General features: G+C 42.7%; 1 protein-coding gene across 2 annotated transcripts in view; it reads right to left on the reverse strand.

Moving 5' to 3' along the window:
- Positions 1-19,492, reverse strand: part of LOC124552443 (protein draper) — a 406,470-nt gene that overhangs the window by 87,561 nt on the left and 299,417 nt on the right. For both annotated transcript variants that reach the window (XM_047126717.1, XM_047126716.1), the window contains exons 4-6: positions 13,331-13,499; positions 9,617-9,863; positions 4,151-4,271 (exon numbers count right to left, since the gene is read on the reverse strand). In XM_047126717.1, coding sequence (XP_046982673.1) covers positions 4,151-4,271; positions 9,617-9,863; positions 13,331-13,499 — 537 coding nt within the window. The remainder of the gene's footprint in view (positions 1-4,150; positions 4,272-9,616; positions 9,864-13,330; positions 13,500-19,492) is intronic.

The following is a 19,492-nucleotide window of genomic DNA, read 5'->3' on the forward strand; positions in this document are numbered from 1 at the left end:
AACCTCAAGATTTTTGCACTTGATGCAGTTGTCTGAAAGAAGGTGCATAAATATTCAGTCAGACCTCAATATGATTTCAAAGTGGTGCAAAAACTGGCAATTTGCTTTTATTGCTCAGAAATATAGAACTGTGCACTTCACAAAATGAAAAAACATAGTATCCTATGACAGTAATACCAATGAGTCACTGTCAGAATCAGCCAACTCATACAAATACCTAAGTGTAATACTTTATAGAGATATGAGATCAAATGATCACACAGGCTCAGTTGTGGGTAAAGCAGGTGGTAGATTTTGGTTTATTGGTACAAGACTGGGGAAATGGAATCAGTGTACAAAGAAGATCGCTCACAAATCACTCGCCAACAGGTTCTAGAATATTGCTGAAGTATGTAGGATCTGTACCAAAGAGGACTAATGGGTGATATTGAATGTATACAGAGAAGGGGAGCACGAATGGACACAGGTTTGTTTAATCCATGAGAGAATGCCACAGAGATACCAAAGGAACTGAACTGGCAGACTCTTGAAGACAGACGTAAACTATCACAAGAACGTCTACTAATGAAGTTTCAAGAACCAGCTTTAAATGATGACTCTTGCAATATATGACAACCCTGTACTTACCACTCACATAGGGATCATGGGGACAAGATTAGAATAATTACAGCATTCACAGAGGCATTCCAACAGTCATTCTTCCTGTGCAAAATACGCAAATGGAACAGGAAGAAACCCTAGTAACTAGTACAAGAGGACGTGCCCTCTGCCATGCACTTCATGATGGTTTACAGAATGTAGATGTAAAACAGCACACAGCAATGGCTACCCCACACTGTACTGTGTGCTAAAGTGCGCGTCATTTACAATGGCGGCCGAGTTTAGGTCCGTTCTGCGCACCTGACGTCACAAAACACAGTCAGCCAATGAACAGAGAACGACATTGCCAGAGCTCGACTGCAGTGCAGAGCACAGATGAGTGTCTTCAATTTTAGAAACGTTCAGTCATAAATAAAGTAATTGAACAAATGCAAAGTCTTGATAGCAGACTTTCTTTTAGAAAGAAAAGTTTGGAAAAAGCATTCTTTATACCAATTGCTTCATATTCTATTAATTAATTAAACCAAACAAGCAATAAGCCTCCTAATTCAGGCGATAGCAAGGAAAGGTGTTTGTATCATTCTCAATAACCACTTTTTCGCAATAAAGAACAGCGGTAATTGTTTCTTTCCTATTGTACTTCGACAAAACGTAAGTAATTCATCGTCACACCAACAGTATTTGTCGGTATTTTGCGTGCCATTTTAAAGTCCTTCGGAAGGTCTATTGAATGATGAGCTGCATTAGCGTAATGGTTAAAGTGTTTGGATGGAAAGCGAAAGGTACTGAATTCAAACCTTGTTTGGTGCGTAATATTTTCTTTATTTAAAAGCAATATCGAAGTGTCTTACTTCATGAATTTTATTTGTTTGAATGTAATTTTTTGAAATTTCTGGTGGCAACTAAATACGACCATATGGAAAGTATACACTATGGACTTTTAGCTCTGCAATCTCTTCAAAATTTCATGCAATGGTTTACTACATCTAATGCTGCAAAATAACTGTGTTGAACATCAAAACAAAATTAAGTCATTTATGGGGGGAAGGTATCAGTCAAGAAGACATGTAAAAATCAAAGTTTTGGGCCAAATAGTTTTTGTGAAATCGAATGATAAAGTGTGTCAAAGCAGTCGAAACACCATGTGTCTGCACAGGTGAGCAGTGCAATGATGAACGCGGGGAGCACGTCTCTGTAGCAGTGAAAGGGTTAATGCAGCCGTGGTGGCTTTAATTCATAAACTGCACGCTCCCCCCTAAACGTAAGTTTGCGAACTATACCATGGCGCTGCTTCTCTTGGTGCATGCAACTGACAACGCAGCAATCTCCTGCGTCTGGGCAGGCATGCGCGAACCGCCAAGATAAAAGAATTGAACTATAGTAAATGACTACCAGCAAAAGCTGTCCTAGTTCTGCTTGTCTGCTGCTGCTGCTGCTGATTAGCAAAAGTTTGAAGAGACTGAACATGTAAGATCATCATTCTGTGTATCCTGTGTGTCCACATATAGAGCATGAGAATGTGTTCTGAATGTTTGCACAATGTGTATCTGAGGCAGAATGTGGGTACTAGCCTGGTATTTGGTTGTGGGAAACCACCTAAAAATGTCATCCAGGCCGGTCAGCTCATCAGCCCTTGTCATCCTGCTAGTGGTTTCAGTATGTGTCAGTCTCGCCTCCTCTGCATAAACCTGAAGGGCTATCTGTGCAGGTCCACCAATTAATGACTAGGGAGCTCATCAGCCACCTTACAATTACCACATTTTGCTTGTTTTTCTTGTGGCTAGACATTAACAATAAATCAACATTCTGTACAGTTTCTGTTTGTTTTTCAAATCTCACGATCAGCTCAGACATCAACTTAAGTAGCGGACCTGTAACCATGGACAAAATGACATCAACTAGATGAAGTATATCCACAGAAGTTGCAAATTTTGGTATCTATAGTCTGATTAAAATTACTTGATAGTTGTATCTGCCCTTGCTACAACTGTGTTACCACATCTGCTGCTGGTTACCACTCAGTTAAAGCGAAACACAAGCATGGCGGGTCACTTCACAAATGTTGTTAACATTAACGAGGAGCAATGTTGGAAACAGCTGCCACTAGGTATATGAGATCCTCTATCAACAGCCGATTTTAAGTGAATTATAACTTAACTACAGGAGATGACAAGTTTTGTACCCCTGTATTTAAACTCATGTCCTAACCTAGCCACAACTTTGTGATGTGCAGTGTATCCAAGAAAACGATGGTCAACAATCTGTGGCAGAAGTAAAATTAGGATCATTTAAGACTAATGTCTATGAGCAAACTCAACAAAGAAAAATTTTATAATATGTTTGTTTGCATAGCCATCTCCTGCAGCAATACTTCAGTTTTAGCAGTAAAAGCAAACTCTAATTTCTCGCTGTCACTGGTTACCTGAAACTATCCTCGCACTGGCTACACAGGATGCTGTGTCACCATCGAATGGGCAGTGCTGGGTGGCACTTGGTTTCAGATCATATGTGACACAAGCAGATTCCAAACACAAAAAGAAAGAGAGGAAGAAAAAAACAAGCCAATAAAGTCAATATTATGATGAAAATGACATGGCAAAGTATCATACATAAAAAAATTACATTTAAATGAATTAATCAAATGAAAATGATATCATAGTTTTCTGACAAGATCTAGAAAAATATAAAATTTCACTGCGCTTGTTGTGATTCAAACCTTTGACTTTCAACACCTAAGGATTATATGCTGACCACTACACTATGCCATTACACAACCTAAGGCTGTCGTATTTATGACTCTTGTGTCCCAGTTATAATGACTAATTGGCAGGCTTCAAAAGTTAGGCTCCTTGAAATGTCATGCAAAGTTTACCTACTGTTAGCCAATCTCTGCCTATAATAAATATATAAATGACGTGGAACTGATCCTTGAGCAGAAGGATCCAGCAGTGTTTGGTTAGTGCTGTATACAAAACGTGTGTATTCTATTAGCACTGTCTGTCTGTCTCTATGTGTGTGTGTGTGTGTGTGTGTGTGTGTGTGTGTGTGTGTGTGTGTGTGTGTGTGTGTGTGTGTCTATCCTGTGATGAAATACAAAATAAAAGGATCAGATACAAAATTTGGAGTCCAAACATATGAACATATCAAGAAAGAAATCCAGACAATGAATTCAAAATAAATTAATTGTTGTGTCAATCTGGCAATGACCAACAGTTTGGGCATGCTGCTGAGTGCTCTGGTTGGAGCAAACCAGCTACAATGCATGAAATGTCAACTATCAAGTAATTTTAATCAGACTATATTAATGAGCACCTCAATTAAATGGTGGAAAACAGTTACAGGTAGATCCCAGATCACAGTGTTCAGAAAGTAAGAGGAGGAAACTTCAGACAGCCTAGTGATTAAGGCAACTGCCTACAATAAGCAAGAAATCCAGTTTAGAATCGCTAGTGCAATATTACATTTGCCTGAGCATTTCACGTAACAGACTTCACCGCTATCAATTTCACATTTACTTCAGTTGTTACTCAGAGTATTTGTGTGTACGTACGGTCCATCCAGTGGTGCAGTAGCACTGGCCAGATGTGGGGCTGCATGTCCCGCCGTTCTGGCAGCGGCACTCCGACTGACACTCGTCCCCGTGCTTGCCTTCTGGGCACAAGTCCTGGCACCTGTAGTGTGAGCCAAAACATCAAATCAGTAACAGTTACTGTAACTGTGCTAAAATGTAATCTCAATAAGTTTTCTCATTTCAGGTGAAACAGCCAAATTTTATTGAAAGACAACTGAACTTTCCATCCTGGCTGTTATGCAATCAGCGCCATTTATCCTACATTTCGCTATTTTTGGCAATTTGCCATTTTTAAGTGCATATTTCTATACTCATAAATTTACATCACCACCCACAGTGTGAATATAAAAATGTACATTTCTCATTTAAATACATAACTGCTGTCTTAGTAAACATGAGCAAGAATATTATACTGTATCTCTCGATGCTCTGAAATAAAACTAGTGCTGTAGTTGCACATGTACAAGGTGACAGTTATTGAACTATACGGAAAAAAATGTAACTTAGTTACAAACTATGGCCTGCACACACTTTATTCAATGTTTAAATTTCACAACACACATTCGGATTTAGATTATGATATGTTTGATATGCCTCCAGTCATTGGCGATGTGGCGCAGACAAATAGCAAAAAGTGTCGAAACATCAGTGCTGTTGACAACCTCCTCAATGGCTATTTTTGGCTCAGAAATGGTTTTGGGGTTATTGCTCTACACCTTGCCTTTAATACAGCCCCACAAAAACGGATAACATGTGTTCCTATCGGGAGAAAGTGGCAGTCAATCGAAGCCCATGCCAATGGCCTCTGGTCACTGCAGAGCCAAAACACAGTCTTCAAAGTGCTCCCCCAGGGCATAAAACACTCTCCTGCTGCTTTGATGGGGTTGAGCTCCGTCTTACATGAACCACATCTTGTCGGAATCATGGTCACTTTGGATAGAGGGGATGAAATGTTCTTCCAAAACCTTCGTGTACCGTCCGGTAGTCACCGTGCCATCAAGGAATATCGAACCAATTATTCCGTGACTGGACATTGCACACCTCACAGTCACCTGTTGAATGTGAAGAGTCTTGTTGATGACAAAATGTGAGTTCTCAGTCCACCAAATTCTATATTTGACCAGTTGTTTATGGTAAACAGGACAGTGTCAAATCAACCATGATAGAGCAATGTACTGTGCGATATATTCTGAGTGTTCATGTTTACGTACATATTCCACTATGAAAGTAATGTTATTTTGAAGTGTTGACAGACATTTACATAAACCACAAAGAGAGGCAGTGTAAATTTATGTATGTAGAGGTATGCACTTGGAAATGGCAAACAGTGAAAAATCATATGATTGTGGTATAAAAGAAACTGATTATATAAAACCTGACCACTTTGAAACAAATAATCCTGAGTTAAGAATGAGCATCAAAACGGATACTGCGATTAGTGAACACCGGCTTGAGGCTTGTCATAGACAGAATGAATATAGCAACCTTAAAATCCTCCAAAAATAAACAAAAAATGTACCTATCAAAAGGAAAAAAAAAAGAAAGATAAAAATTCACTTGGTGCCTTCCTGAGAGACAATCTCACTTCTTCCAAATTAATAATATAAGTGTAGACCAGATGTGGCTTGAATTCAAAGAAATAATATAGGCAGCAATGGAGAGATGTATACCAAATAAATTAACAAGCGGCGGAGCTGATCCTCCTTGGTACACAAAACACGTCAGAACACTGTTTCAGAAACAATGAAAATGAACATGCCAAATTTAAAAAGACACAAAATCCCCAAGATTGGCGATCTTTTACAGAAGCTCGAAATTTAGCGCAGACTTCAATGTGAGATGCTAAATCTCAAATCCAAAAATCTGTAAATTCAACTAAATACCTAGGAATTACAATTATGGACAACTTAAACTGGAAGGAACACACAGAAAATGTTGTGGGGAAGGCTAACCGGTGACTACGTTTTGTTGGCAGGACACTTAGAAAATGTAACAGATCTACTAATGAGACTGCCTACACTACGCTTGTCTGTCCTCTGTTAGAATACTGCTGTGCAATGGGGCATCCTTACCAGATAGGACTGATGGAGTACATTGAAAAAGCTCAAAGGGCAGCACGTTTAGTATTATTGCGAAATATGGAAGAGAGCATCACTGAAATGATATAGGATTTCAGCTGGACATAATTGAAAGAAATGCATTTTTCATTAAGATGGAATCTTCTCATGAAATTACAATCACCAACTTTCTCCTCTGAATGCGAAAATATTTTGTTGACACCGACATACAGAGGGAGGAACAATCACCACAATAAAATAAGGGAAATCAGCGCTTGTAAGGAAAGATATAGGTGTTCATTCTTTCCACACACTATACGAGATTGGAATAATAGAAAATTGTGAAGGTGGTTCAATGAACCCTCTGCCAGGCACTTAAATGTGATTTGCAGAGTATCCATGTAGATGTAGATGTAACTGCTAGGGTGGAAATGCAATTGTCCTGTAACTATCTGTACCACATTGTCAACTACTGACCAAGATTTGATCGTACGGAGTATCATTGCAGGCATGTGACTGGCTCAAAGAATACAACTACACTTACAGCTACATTATACTCCACAAGCCACAGTACAGTGTGTGGCAGAGGGTACTTTGTCCATCCCTCTCACTTCCCGCTTTCCCTGTGCCAATCACATGTGGTTCGTGGGAAGAACAATTGCTGGTAAGACACTATCTACCTAGTTTAATTTTCAGGACCTTTTCATGAGGCACATGAAGATGTAGTAATATATTGGTTGATTCTTCAAAGAATGTATATTCTCACAACTTTATCAGTAAACCATACCACAATCCAGACTGCATCTCTTACAGTATCTGCCACTCTGACCACCTCCATGATGCTTTCATGCTTACTGTATCAAGCTGTAATAAAATGTTCAGCACCTCTCTGGATCTTCTCTAATCACTCTATCGATCCTATCTGGTACAGATTCCACACAGTCAAGCTATATTCAAGTATTGACCAAACAAATATTTTGTAAGCTAATTCCTTTGCTGATGGACTACATTTCCTGATGTTTCTTCCAGTGAATCTTAGTCTGCCATCTGCCTTGCCCATGAGTAAGTTTTATACGATATTCTACTTCAAATCACTCTGTACGCATAGTCCTACATATTTTATAGAAATAACTGCTTCCAGCAACTGTGTGCAAATCCTGTAACCATACAATAATGGGTATTTTGTCAACTTGTGTGCAATATACTAATTTTTTCATGATGAGAGTCAATTGCCACTCCCTGTACCAAGTGTGGAACTGTACCAAACACCTTCTGGAAGTTAAGGAACACAGAATCTACCAGAGCACCTGTGACTAGTGCTTTTTGGGCCTCATGGATGAACAGAGCAAGCAAAATTTCACAACTGCTTTGAGAAACCATGTTCATTCCTGCAGAGGAGATCAACATGAACTAATAGGATGTATTATGTCCTACTGGGCAGCTAATTTATCAGGTATCACATTGTTTGTCAACAATACTGGTGTCTGCAGGAAAGTATAGTTACTGGACAGTCACAAAAACATGTGGAGAGACTTGCTTTAACGAATGGCAGCTCTATTTAAATAATTGCAACAATATTTATAACAAAGAGATAGAACCACTCCCCCCCCAACACACACAAACTAGATTTTTAGCCGAGTAGTAGTAAAAATAATGTGTTTAATAATTTTAACACTAAACATGTATACATATCCTGTAAACTAATTCATACCACATCATTTAAATAAAATCACCATTCAAATGACCTAAGAAACATGTAACTAACCAAATGCTAGTGATCTTCAGAGATGGTGTTCAAGGTGCAATGTGATTATTTTAGGGATGTAGCTAAATACGCCACCCTTCTATATCAATGCATCATTAGGATCTGCATGCCAATGACTATAATATGCTCAGAACCACCAGGTGTCTCACAAATAATCACTGCATCTTCAGCCAAGTGGGCAGTCAGCTCTTGTAGCGCCTACTATCGTTCTGTACACAAAATGCTCAGTCTCTACCCTAAAAAAGAAGTCTGTAGAAGTAAGGTGGGAAGAATGTGATGGCCACGACACTGGCTCATTGCTCTCATGCCATCAATTGGGGAAAACAGTGTCTAAATGTCCTCTGACCTCAACAGAAAAGGATAGTGGGGACCCATCATCCTGGGACCATAATCACAGCCAGACTGTTTCTGGGATCTTCTCTGATGTTTCAGGTAGTATTTCAAGGATAAATATGTGGTAATTAGGCAGAAGATATGACCCAATCATATGGTTGTGAATAATACCTGTCCTTACATTTTGGGTAAATCCCTGTTGATGATGAAAAATATGTGATGCCTTAGGATTTTCCAACTCCCAGACTTGGCTATTGCAGCTGTTGAATACTCCTTCACTTGTGAAGGCAGCCTCATTTGTAAACAAAACACATGTTTACAATTTGGCAAAGATATCACTCACAGAATGCCACATGCTGGGAAAAGTCATCTGCTGATAGGTCTTGTACCTTCTGATACACGAATAGAGGCATGCCATCCTGTCCAGGACATTCTATGCATTGGTGTTGGAGATATCTAGTTACTTGTTTAGATAGTGTGTGCTGGTGCTGGGGTCATGCTCAATCCATAGTAACACAGCTTCCTCAAACAAAACAGTTCACACATTCCAGTTTCCTGTCGGTCTTCAGAACTGGTACAAATTCGTCGGGCAATAGACAGCGCCACTCAAATTGTCAACACAAATGGCACTACTAAGAGTATCCCACAACTTCCACATCGCTGGCAATGGGTCACACACAATGCTCATGACTAGTCTGAAGGTCAGTAAAACTTTGAAAAACGTGTCTATTTTGTACGAGTGGTAAATAAATAGTTGCCACTATTAAAGTTTCAACCCTTGTATTTTCACAGGAGCTACAAATCTATGGTGTAGAATCACAAAAAAACGTAAAATCAAAGTTCTACTGTACATGCAATGCAGGTTTTCGTGGTTAGTATTTGCATTTTCTGTGATGTTTGTTTTATGGGCATTAATTCATTTAAAAGGCAAATTTCTTTAACAGTTCATTTTCCAATGCTGGAGTCATCATCAGAGGCTATTCCAATTCAGAAAGCAGCTGCAATCTCACAGAAGCTCCACATCTGGTGACTTCAAGAACCAACTGTTGCCTGGATACATACGAACAATTCAGCTTGCTAGCTGATATTGCAATGTAACTGCTTTGCGAGTCATTATAACCTCTGGCAATGTCGACAGCACCAGAAGACAAAATGTTAGGCAGAGAAAAATGCCTCAGACCGTGGCCTAATGACCACAAAACAAAAATCACCGAGAGCTGTCTGTTAAAACGTTTTGAAACGCTGGGACTGGAGCAGCAGCAGCAGCAGCAGTGGTGGGCAGACACTCACAGAGGGCCGGTCCAACCAGGTGCACAGTGGCAGGCACCTGAGATGTGGTGGCAGGAGCCGCCGTTCTGGCAGCGGCACTCCTCGCTGCAGTCCTGCCCATAGTGAGAGGGCGGGCACTCCTCGTCGCAGAACTTGCCGCGCCAGCCCCGCGTACAATGGCACGTCCCACTGTACGGGTCGCAGCTCGCATTGTTGCGGCACTGGCACAGGTGGTGGCAATCTGGGCCCCAGTGTCCCTCCGGGCACGCTGTGGAAAAACGGACAGCTCGCGTAACGTCGTAGTCCAAAAATGTGTACCGCCTCGCAGGTGCGTCAAAACTACAGCACTGTGAGACGTGAGATGAAAGTCTGTGAAGCAGACACAAAGCACTGCAGAGGTCGATTCACACCGGATGCCGAAAACAGCAGGGAAAGTCACAGGCAAATGGAGATGTGGTCACACTAGACAGATTATCGACATGCTATCGCGTCACTTAACCTAGTACCGAACGGTGAAGATAAGGTTATCAAACAATTGGAAATCGGGGATGAAATAGTGACAATATAAAATGTATGAGCCCTTCCCCAATCCCCAATCCCTGATTCCTTAAAGAATCAGATTACTGTGTATAAAACAGCTCCAAATGTCTTGATTACCACAAATGAGTTAATATGTTGAATGTTTCATCTTAAGAATTTAGAGCCTTTATCACTGAAGATGCAAAACCTTAATTTTTCTGACCTGTTGTAAAATGATATACACTCCTGGAAATTGAAATAAGAACACCATGAATTCATTGTCCCAGCAAGGGGAAACTTTATTGACACATTCCTGGGGTCAGATACATCACATGATCACACTGACAGAACCAAAGGCACATAGACACAGGCAACAGAGCATGCACAATGTCGGCACTAGTACTGTGTATATCCACCTTTCGCAGCAATGCAGGCTGCTATTCTCCCATGGAGACGATCGTACAGATGCTGGATGTAGTCCTGTGGAACGGCTTGCCATGCCAATTCCACCTGGCGCCTCAGTTGGACCAGCGTTCGTGCTGGACGTGCAGACCGCGTGAGACGACGCTTCATCCAGTCCCAAACATGCTCAATGGGGGACAGATCCGGAGATCTTGCTGGCCAGGGTAGTTGACTTACACCTTCTAGAGCACGTTGGGTGGCACGGGATACATGCGGACGTGCATTGTCCTGTTGGAACAGCAAGTTCCCTTGCCGGTCTAGGAATGGGTTCGATGATGGTTTGGATGTACCGTGCACTATTCAGTGTCCCCTCGACGATCACCAGTGGTGTACGGCCAGTGTAGGAGATCGCTCCCCACACCATGATGCCGGGTGTTGGCCCTGTGTGCCTCGGTCGTATGCAGTCCTGATTGTGGCGCTCACCTGCACGGCGCCAAACACGCATACGACCATCATTGGCACCAAGGCAGAAGCGACTCTCATCGCTGAAGACGACACGTCTCCATTCGTCCCTCCATTCACGCCTGTCGCGACACCACTGGCGGCGGGCAGCACGATGTTGGGGCGTGAGCGGAAGACGGCCTAACGGTGTGCGGGACCGTAGCCCAGCTTCATGGAGACGGTTGCGAATGGTCCTCGCCGATACCCCAGGAGCAACAGTGTCCCTAATTTGCTGGGAAGTGGCGGTGCGGTCCCCTACGGCACTGCGTAGGATCCTACGGTCTTGGCGTGCATACGTGCGTGGCTGCGGTCCGGTCCCAGGTCGACGGGCACGTGCACCTTCCGCCGACCACTGGCGACAACATCGATGTACTGTGGAGACCTCACGCCCCACGTGTTGAGCAATTCGGCGGTATGTCCACCCGGCCTCCCGCATGCCCACTATACGCCCTCGCTCAAAGTCCGTCAACTGCACATACGGTTCACGTCCACGCTGTCGCGGCATGCTACCAGTGTTAAAGACTGCGATGGAGCTCCGTATGTCACGGCAAACTGGCTGACACTGACGGCGGCGGTGCACAAATGCTGCGCAGCTAGCGCCATTCGACGGCCAACACCGCGGTTCCTGGTGTGTCCGCTGTGCCGTGCGTGTGATCATTGCTTGTACAGCCCTCTCGCAGTGCCCGGAGCAAGTATGGTGGGTCTGACACACCGGTGTCAATGTGTTCTTTTTTCCATTTCCAGGAGTGTATATCTCTAGGTATCTTCAGTGGTATATGTGGATACTATCTGCAAAATGGGTAGCAAAGAGAGTTAGTACTAAAGAAAGAGTAAATTAAGATATCTTGCTTGATGCTGCAGTTTCACCATACAAACAATGAACATTTGGTAAGCAATAAACTATTCTCTTTTCATTATTTTGTGGGGTTATAAGGGAGAAAAAGTTTTAAAAAGGTTCAAAATGATTTTAAAGTTTGTTGGAAATTCCTCGGTGCTCCCATTATGAAACACTGTATGAGTATAATTGGGTAATTTCCATTCTGTTTTGAGAAAAGTTACTTTCTTGTATATCTGAAAGTTTATGACATCAAATCTCATGAAATATGAGGGAGGTGGGAGAGGGATGGTGGGAGGAGAGAGGGGTGGAGAGGGGAAGAAGAGAGGGGGAGGGGGAGAAGAGAGGGTCTGGGGGAGAAGAGAGGGGGAGGGGAGAAGAGAGGGGCTGGGGGGAGAAGAGAGGGGGAGGGGGGACAGGAGAGGGAGGGGGGACAGGAGGGGGAGGGGGGACAGGAGGGGGAGGGGGGACAGGAGGGGGAGGGGGACAGGAGGGGGAGGGGGACAGGAGGGGGAGGGGGGACAGGAGGGGGAGGGACGACAGGAGGGGGAGGGACGACAGGAGGGGGAGGGACGACAGGAGGGGGAGGGACGACAGGAGGGGGAGGGACGACAGGAGGGGGAGGGACGACAGGAGTGGGGTGGGACGACAGGATAGGGGGAGGGGGGTCAGGGGCGTGGGGGAGGGGTGAGGAGGAGGGGGGGAGGGGTGAGGAGGAGGAGGGGGAGATGAGAGGGGGAGGGGGAGAGGAGAGGGGTCAGGAGAGGGGGGGAGAGGAGAGGGGGGAGGTGGAGAGGGGGGGAGGTGGAGAGGGGGGGAGGTGGAGAGGGGGGAGGTGGAGAGGGGGGAGGTGGAGAGGGGGGGAGGTGGAGAGGGGGGGAGGTGGAGAGGGGGGGAGGTGGAGAGGGGGGGAGGTGGAGAGGGGGGGAGGTGGAGAGGGGGGGAGGTGGAGAGGGGGGGAGGTGGAGAGGGGGGGAGGTGGAGAGGGGGGGAGGTGGAGAGGGGGGAGGTGGAGAGGGGGGAGGTGGAGAGGGGGGAGGTGGAGATGGGGGAGGTGGAGATGGGGGAGGTGGAGATGGGGGAGGTGGAGATGGGGGAGGTGGCGAGGGAGAGGGGGAGGTGGAGAGGGAGAGGGGGAGGTGGAGAGGGAGAGGGAGAGGGGGAGGTGGAGAGGGAGAGGGGGAGGTGGAGAGGGAGAGGGGGAGGTGGAGAGGGAGAGGGAGAGGAGAGGGCGAGAGGAGAGGGCGAGAGGAGAGGGGGAGAGGAGAGGGGGAGAGGAGAGGGGGAGAGGAGAGGGGGAGAGGAGAGGGGGTGAGGAGAGGGGGAGAGGAGAGGGGGAGAGGAGAGGGGGAGAGGAGAGGGGAAGAGGAGAGGGGGAGAGGGGAGGGGGAGGGGGAGGGGGAGAGGAGAGGGGGGAGAGGGGAGGGGGTGGGAGATTCTGTAAGCAGCTGCTGCAGTTCATAAAGTGTTTTACTTACACACACTGCAAGTGGGTCCACCATATCCATGCAAGCATTGGCATGTATCAGGGGCAACACATGTCCCGTGCAGACAATCGTCAGAACAGACAGCAATGCATTTGTCACCTGTCGAACTCTTTGTGTAACCGTGACAGCAGTCTTGTACTGGCCTGGTTTTGACCAGAGTCTGAAAATAAGAACATGAAAATGAGATAACAGCATTTAGTAATTCTCAAACAACATCAGGTCATCAGAAAATTGATAAATCACCATGGGCCTCGACTGGGGGGAGATACAGTATAAAAAAGTAAAAACCTGTTTCAGTTCAACACAATTCGATCACAAGAATTTCTTGCAACTCCAAGAATCATTAACAATGTACAGGTACAGACAAAAATATTGAGGGTGAAGTCATGTTCTGAAGTGCCAGTAGAATTAAAAAGCTATTACAGAAACTCAATCACTATCATATCAAACCAAAATAAATTATGTTTATATGATGTTTTGCAAGCTGAATAGTACAGGCATCAATTCCATTCTGTATACACTGTACACTAGTCCTATGCCATTACCAAAAAGAACATGTGAGCCACTGTCTTGGAATATAGAAGTTGTTTCTTAAGAAAATACTGGTATCAAACATTAATCCTACACTCAAACCTGAGGACAAAATCTCTCTTCATGGCAGCCTTTGCTGATATTAAATGTCATCACTTCTCCATTTCTCTATTACACTCCCTAATTTCATCCATAGGTGTTTTCCTTTCAGATTTCCCAAAACTACATTCACATATTTATTGGCTCATAATGCTTAGTGAAGTTTCTCAACAATTTATAAATTTATTACACATCTGTTTATATGGTAGAGAAAACCATGGGTAGGTTGTTAAGGAACTGGAAGTTTAACCAGTTTTCTAAGCTGCCATTAATGACTGTGAGGCCTGTATACTGACGAAGTATCTGTCCAATATGGCTGACCAACTGTTTCCGAAACAAATCCATAATTATTCTTGCAAAGCCACTCAGAAAAAATAGCTGTGGATTTTCAACCATGTTGTGAGCCCATTTCTTTTAATAGTTTTCAGTTATACAGTTCTTATTCTCCACAATCAAAAAAATGTGCCAGTTTAGGAAATAAACATGCTTCTCAATCTTATGAAGCACCTTTATTCCAATGACTCACCACATACAATGGTTGAAGATTTACACTGAGGTGGGAAAAGTCATGTGATACCGGCATGCACATACACAGGACATAGGTAATATCACGTACACAAAGTATAAAAGGGCAATGCATTGGCAGAGCTATCATTTGTACACAGTGATTCATATACAAAGGTTTCTGACGTGATAATGGGCCCTTGACGGAAGTTAAAAGACTCTGAATGTGGAATGGTAGTTGGAGCCAGATGCATGGAACACTTCATTTTGGAAACCATTAAGGAATTCAGTAATTTGTGATCCACAGTGTCAAGGTTGTGCTGACAGTACCAAATGTCAGGCATTACCTTTCACTGTGGACAACGCAGCGGCCGACAGCATTCGTATAATTATCGAGAGCAGCAGCGATTGCATACAGTTGTCACTGCCAACAGACAATCGACACTATGTGAAACAAGCACAGAAATTAATGTGGAACATAACTATCATATCTGTTAGGACAGTGCAGTGAAATTTGGTGTTAATGGGATACGGCAGCAGACAACCGAGGCGAGTGCTTTTGCTAACAGCACAACATTGCCTACAGAGCCTCTCCTGGGCTCACGACCCTATTGGTTGGACCCTAGATGACTGGAAAACTGTAGCCTTGTCAGACGAGCCCTGATTTCAGTTGGTAAGAGCTGATGGTAGGATTAGTGTGCAGTGCAGCTCCCATGAAGCCATGGGGCCCAAGTTGTCAACAATCCACTGTGCAAGCCGGTGGTGGCTCCATAAAGGGGTGGGCTGTGTTTACATGGAATGGACAGGATCCTCTAGTCCAATTGAACCAATCATTGACTGGAAATGGTTATGTTTGACTGCTTTGAGACTATTTGCAGGCATTCATGGACTTCATGTTCCAAAACAACAATGGAATTCTTATGGATAACAGTGTCTCCACGATAAATTGTTCACGATTGGTTTGATAACATTCTGGAGAATTTGAGCGAATGATTTGGCCAACCAGATCACCAGACAAGAATCCCATCAACATTATGGGACATAATCAAGAGGTCAGTTCACACACAAAATTCTGCAGTGACAACATTTTTGCAATGAAGAACGGCTATAGAGGTAGCATGGTTCAATATTTGTGCAGGGGACTACCAAAGACTTGCTGCGTCTGTACCATGTCAAGTTGCTGCAGTAAGTGAGGCAAAAGGAGGTCCGACATGATATTACGAGATAGCCCATGACTTTTGTCACCTCAGTGTTTAAACACATTAAATACAGTGCATTCATTTTTCTTACTAATATGTATTAATTCCTTTCTTATGTGCTGACGTTGGAAAGTATTGGATCCCCCAATATCAACTGTATGTGACTGATGACAGTCATCAAAACAGCAGCAGACATAAACCACTCATTGAAATTCCACATGTGTAAAATACATGCCGTAAGAAGAATTATTTTTATGTCATTTACTGGCTTTGCAAGTAGAAGTAACATAGTGGACTCCTCTTTGGTTTTTCATTGTTTATAGTTAGATAATATGCACCAAAACTCTCTTCAGAGGCTTGTCCATTATCTAATATATGTTTTCTGAATCTACCTTGCAGTTAGTTTTTATAACAAGAAGAGTGTTAAAAATGAGGAAGTGCATTAAGTAGGCACATATGTAAACATTACAGATCCATTACCACAACCCCCTTTTTTTTGGGGGGGGGGGGGCATTCACATTCTTTGGCCTTCCCAACTCTCAACTAAAGTACCTCATTTCAAGCTAACCCGCAATTTTTCATCACAACCAGGATTTCACGTAGGGTGCTGCAGAGGTCCAATATCACACTTTAGCCTTCACAAACAGTCATTTTTATTCATTCCCCACTCACTCATCGTATTCTGTGAATCCCATCAAGAAGTAGAACCTACAGGGATGTGGACCAAGTGAAAGTATACATTAGTAAAGGACAATGAAATAAAATACAGTTAATCCATACACTGTATTAACAATATGCTGCTTAATGCTATACAACTCTGTGCCAGTTAAACTGAATCAGAGTAAGTTGGGGGAAAAAGTAGTATAAATGAGGAAGCAACAAAAGAGCAGCTGCAGCTTCACGGTTTGTGGCATAGTAACAGATCAATAAAATTCTGAGCATGCAGCCGCCTCACAAATTCCATTTGTTCATGTATTTTTTTTGGCCATATACCTTTCGGCCATCTTCAGTGGAGCTCATAACAATACATTGACCTCCCACAGGGGATAAACCACTTAGCCACATATTCAATTAATGCACATGTTTTTGCTGCCAATCAATATCTCAGGCACTCGTGTATCTGTGAATGTGTGCATAGCAGTGTGGTCTGTGGGTTTAAAAGTACAGTGAGTGCTGTAGCATCCGTCATTTGTCTCACACTGAAGACAGCCAAAAAGCATAACGTAAGGCCCTGATGAAGGCTAGCTGCAACGCTGGCCGAAACATTGGCGCATTTTAAATTATGACGATGCGGTCTGATACCCTGAAGAATTTTATTGAAGAAAAAGCATACAGCTGAAATATTATAAGAAATGTTATTTATGTGGCTACACGCCTGAAATTTAATAGATCATTATACAGCATCTATAAATCCTCTATTAGTAGCTTCTTATTTTCTTAATTACAATGGTACTTAAGAAAATTACATGTGTAAATACAGAGCCCTGTTCACAGTTCATTAGTACTTGCAACACAGATTTATAACAAACACTGCTGCTTGCCATGAAGCTAACGAGGCTTTTCCATATTTGGATACATATGTTCATATTTTTTATTGACAGCTTGTCTAATGATGTTGGTTGTGATTTCCAATTTATGTTAACTGAGAGCTTGTTGAATATCCTCAAATCGGAGCACATAACATCACTCTGAACTCTACATGGTGAGGGAGAGTCTACATGAAAACTATTTTTGTTTTTTTGTATTGAGGCCATGCACATCAAAGGTCAATTGAAAAAGTCTTGGCGTCAGCAAAGAATGCAATTTAGGAGTAAATACATTGCGAAGTAAGTTCCAAGTCAACTTAGACTTTGTGCTACACTTCGGATCAGTGTGTCACCACAACTTATATTTCAAAAATTGATATTTTTTGGTGGCTGAAGACAATATCAAGGATAAATTAAGATACCACCACATTTCCCACCTTAGTGGATATTAAGAAGCTGACAGACAAACCATTCTAGGCACTTTAGCAGAACTCATAGTAGACAGGAAGACTAGAAAACTAATCTAGCAGACTCTCGCAGACACATCATCTTAAATGAAATTTCTTGGTGAAAAAAGTGTAGAAAAATTCGACAATGTAGTCTCCCCATCACATAATGTTAGACACAGTCACCAGAGAATGGGGGAAAGAGAATACAAACCTCACTGTCTCAGGACAGAGAATCAAACTGTAGTGAATATCTTTTGCTGACAATTTATCTATCTTCACCAAGCCTATCTATAAACCAAGTATGCCATAGAAAACTTACAAGAGACAGCACCAAACACCCTCTAATTTTATGAGAAAACTCATTTGATGGAAAATTTACATCAAAATATAAGAAGATCCCTACCACAAATGAAAAATGAGAAATTTCATAACTGTCTTCTTTAAAATATCTCATACAAATCTTTGTATCTTTTTGAGAAAAAATAAAAACTTTGAGGTTTGATGATGACACGTCCCTTGAAGACAGCAAAGGACTAGGAAAAGCAGTCGGATGTAATGGCCCGTTCTTGAAAAGAGGTTATTACGATTAATATCAACAAAATTAAAACAAAGGTAATGGACTGTAGTCAAGTCACAGGATGCTGCCAGGATTAGATTGGAAAAAAAGTTGGAAAAAAGACACTATAATTAGTAGACGGGTTTTGTTATTTGGGCAGTAAAGTAACTGATGATGGAAAAAGTGGAGAAAATATGAAATGTAGATTGGTGATAGAAAATGACGGCAGTACTGCATACAAGAGGTATAAAAGGGCAGTGCATTGGGGAACTGTCATCTGTGAAAAGGTTTCCGATGTGATTATGGCTGCACTTTCAACACAGATTGCTAGTTAGAGCTAGGCGCACTATACATTCCATTTCGGAAATCATAAGGGAATTCACATTCTGATATCCGCAGTGTCAAGAACATGCTAAGAATACCAAATTTCAGGCATTAGCTCTCACCATGGATAACACAGTGGATACCACCACGGATAACTAACATACAAGTAACACTGCATGAAATAACCACAGAAACTGATGTGGGATTTGAAACTAATGTATCCACGAGGGCAGTGTGGTGAAATTTGGCGTTAATGGACTATGACAGCAAACAACAGACAAGTGCCTTTCTTAACAGCATGACATGGGCTGCAGCATGTTTCCTGGGCTCGTGACCTTGTCAGATGAGTCCCAATTTCAGTTGGTAAGAGTAAGGGTCCAGTATGGCGCAGACCCCACGAAGGCATAGACCTGGGTTGTCAAGACGCTGTGCAAGCTGGTGTTGGCTCCATAATGAAGACTTCCAATGAGTTTTTGAGTTGATGCCATGTCTAGCTGCTGCACTATGCCAAGCAAAAAGAGATCTGATATATGAGGAGGTATGCCATGACTTGACACCTCAGTGTAAAAATGAGTACCTGTCCCTTTGCTGAAAAGGTGGATAATGAATATTCAAAAACATCAACAGATGGTTGAAGGCAAATTGATTACCCTTGAATTTTGAGAAGACTTGGTAGGCCCTATATACAGCTCTCATATAACTCCACAAGCTACAAAAAATAGTCTTCTCAAACAAAAGAACTGTAGGAAGTAGAAGTTTTTTGGATCACAGAAGATCGTCAGCTCAGTTGGAAAACCAACTGCTTAAAACTGAATACATAACTATAGTGTATGTTTTGACTACATCCATGAATTGAGACTGTCTCAAGACAAATGAATAAGTAAGTGAATAAACATATGCTCTGTACTAGATTTCATGTAGCACTCTTACTTAGCAATGAGCTTTTCTAAATATCATAGGAACTT

The sequence above is a fragment of the Schistocerca americana genome, chromosome 10 (genome assembly GCF_021461395.2).
Source record: "Schistocerca americana isolate TAMUIC-IGC-003095 chromosome 10, iqSchAmer2.1, whole genome shotgun sequence".
NCBI lineage: Eukaryota > Metazoa > Arthropoda > Insecta > Orthoptera > Acrididae > Schistocerca > Schistocerca americana.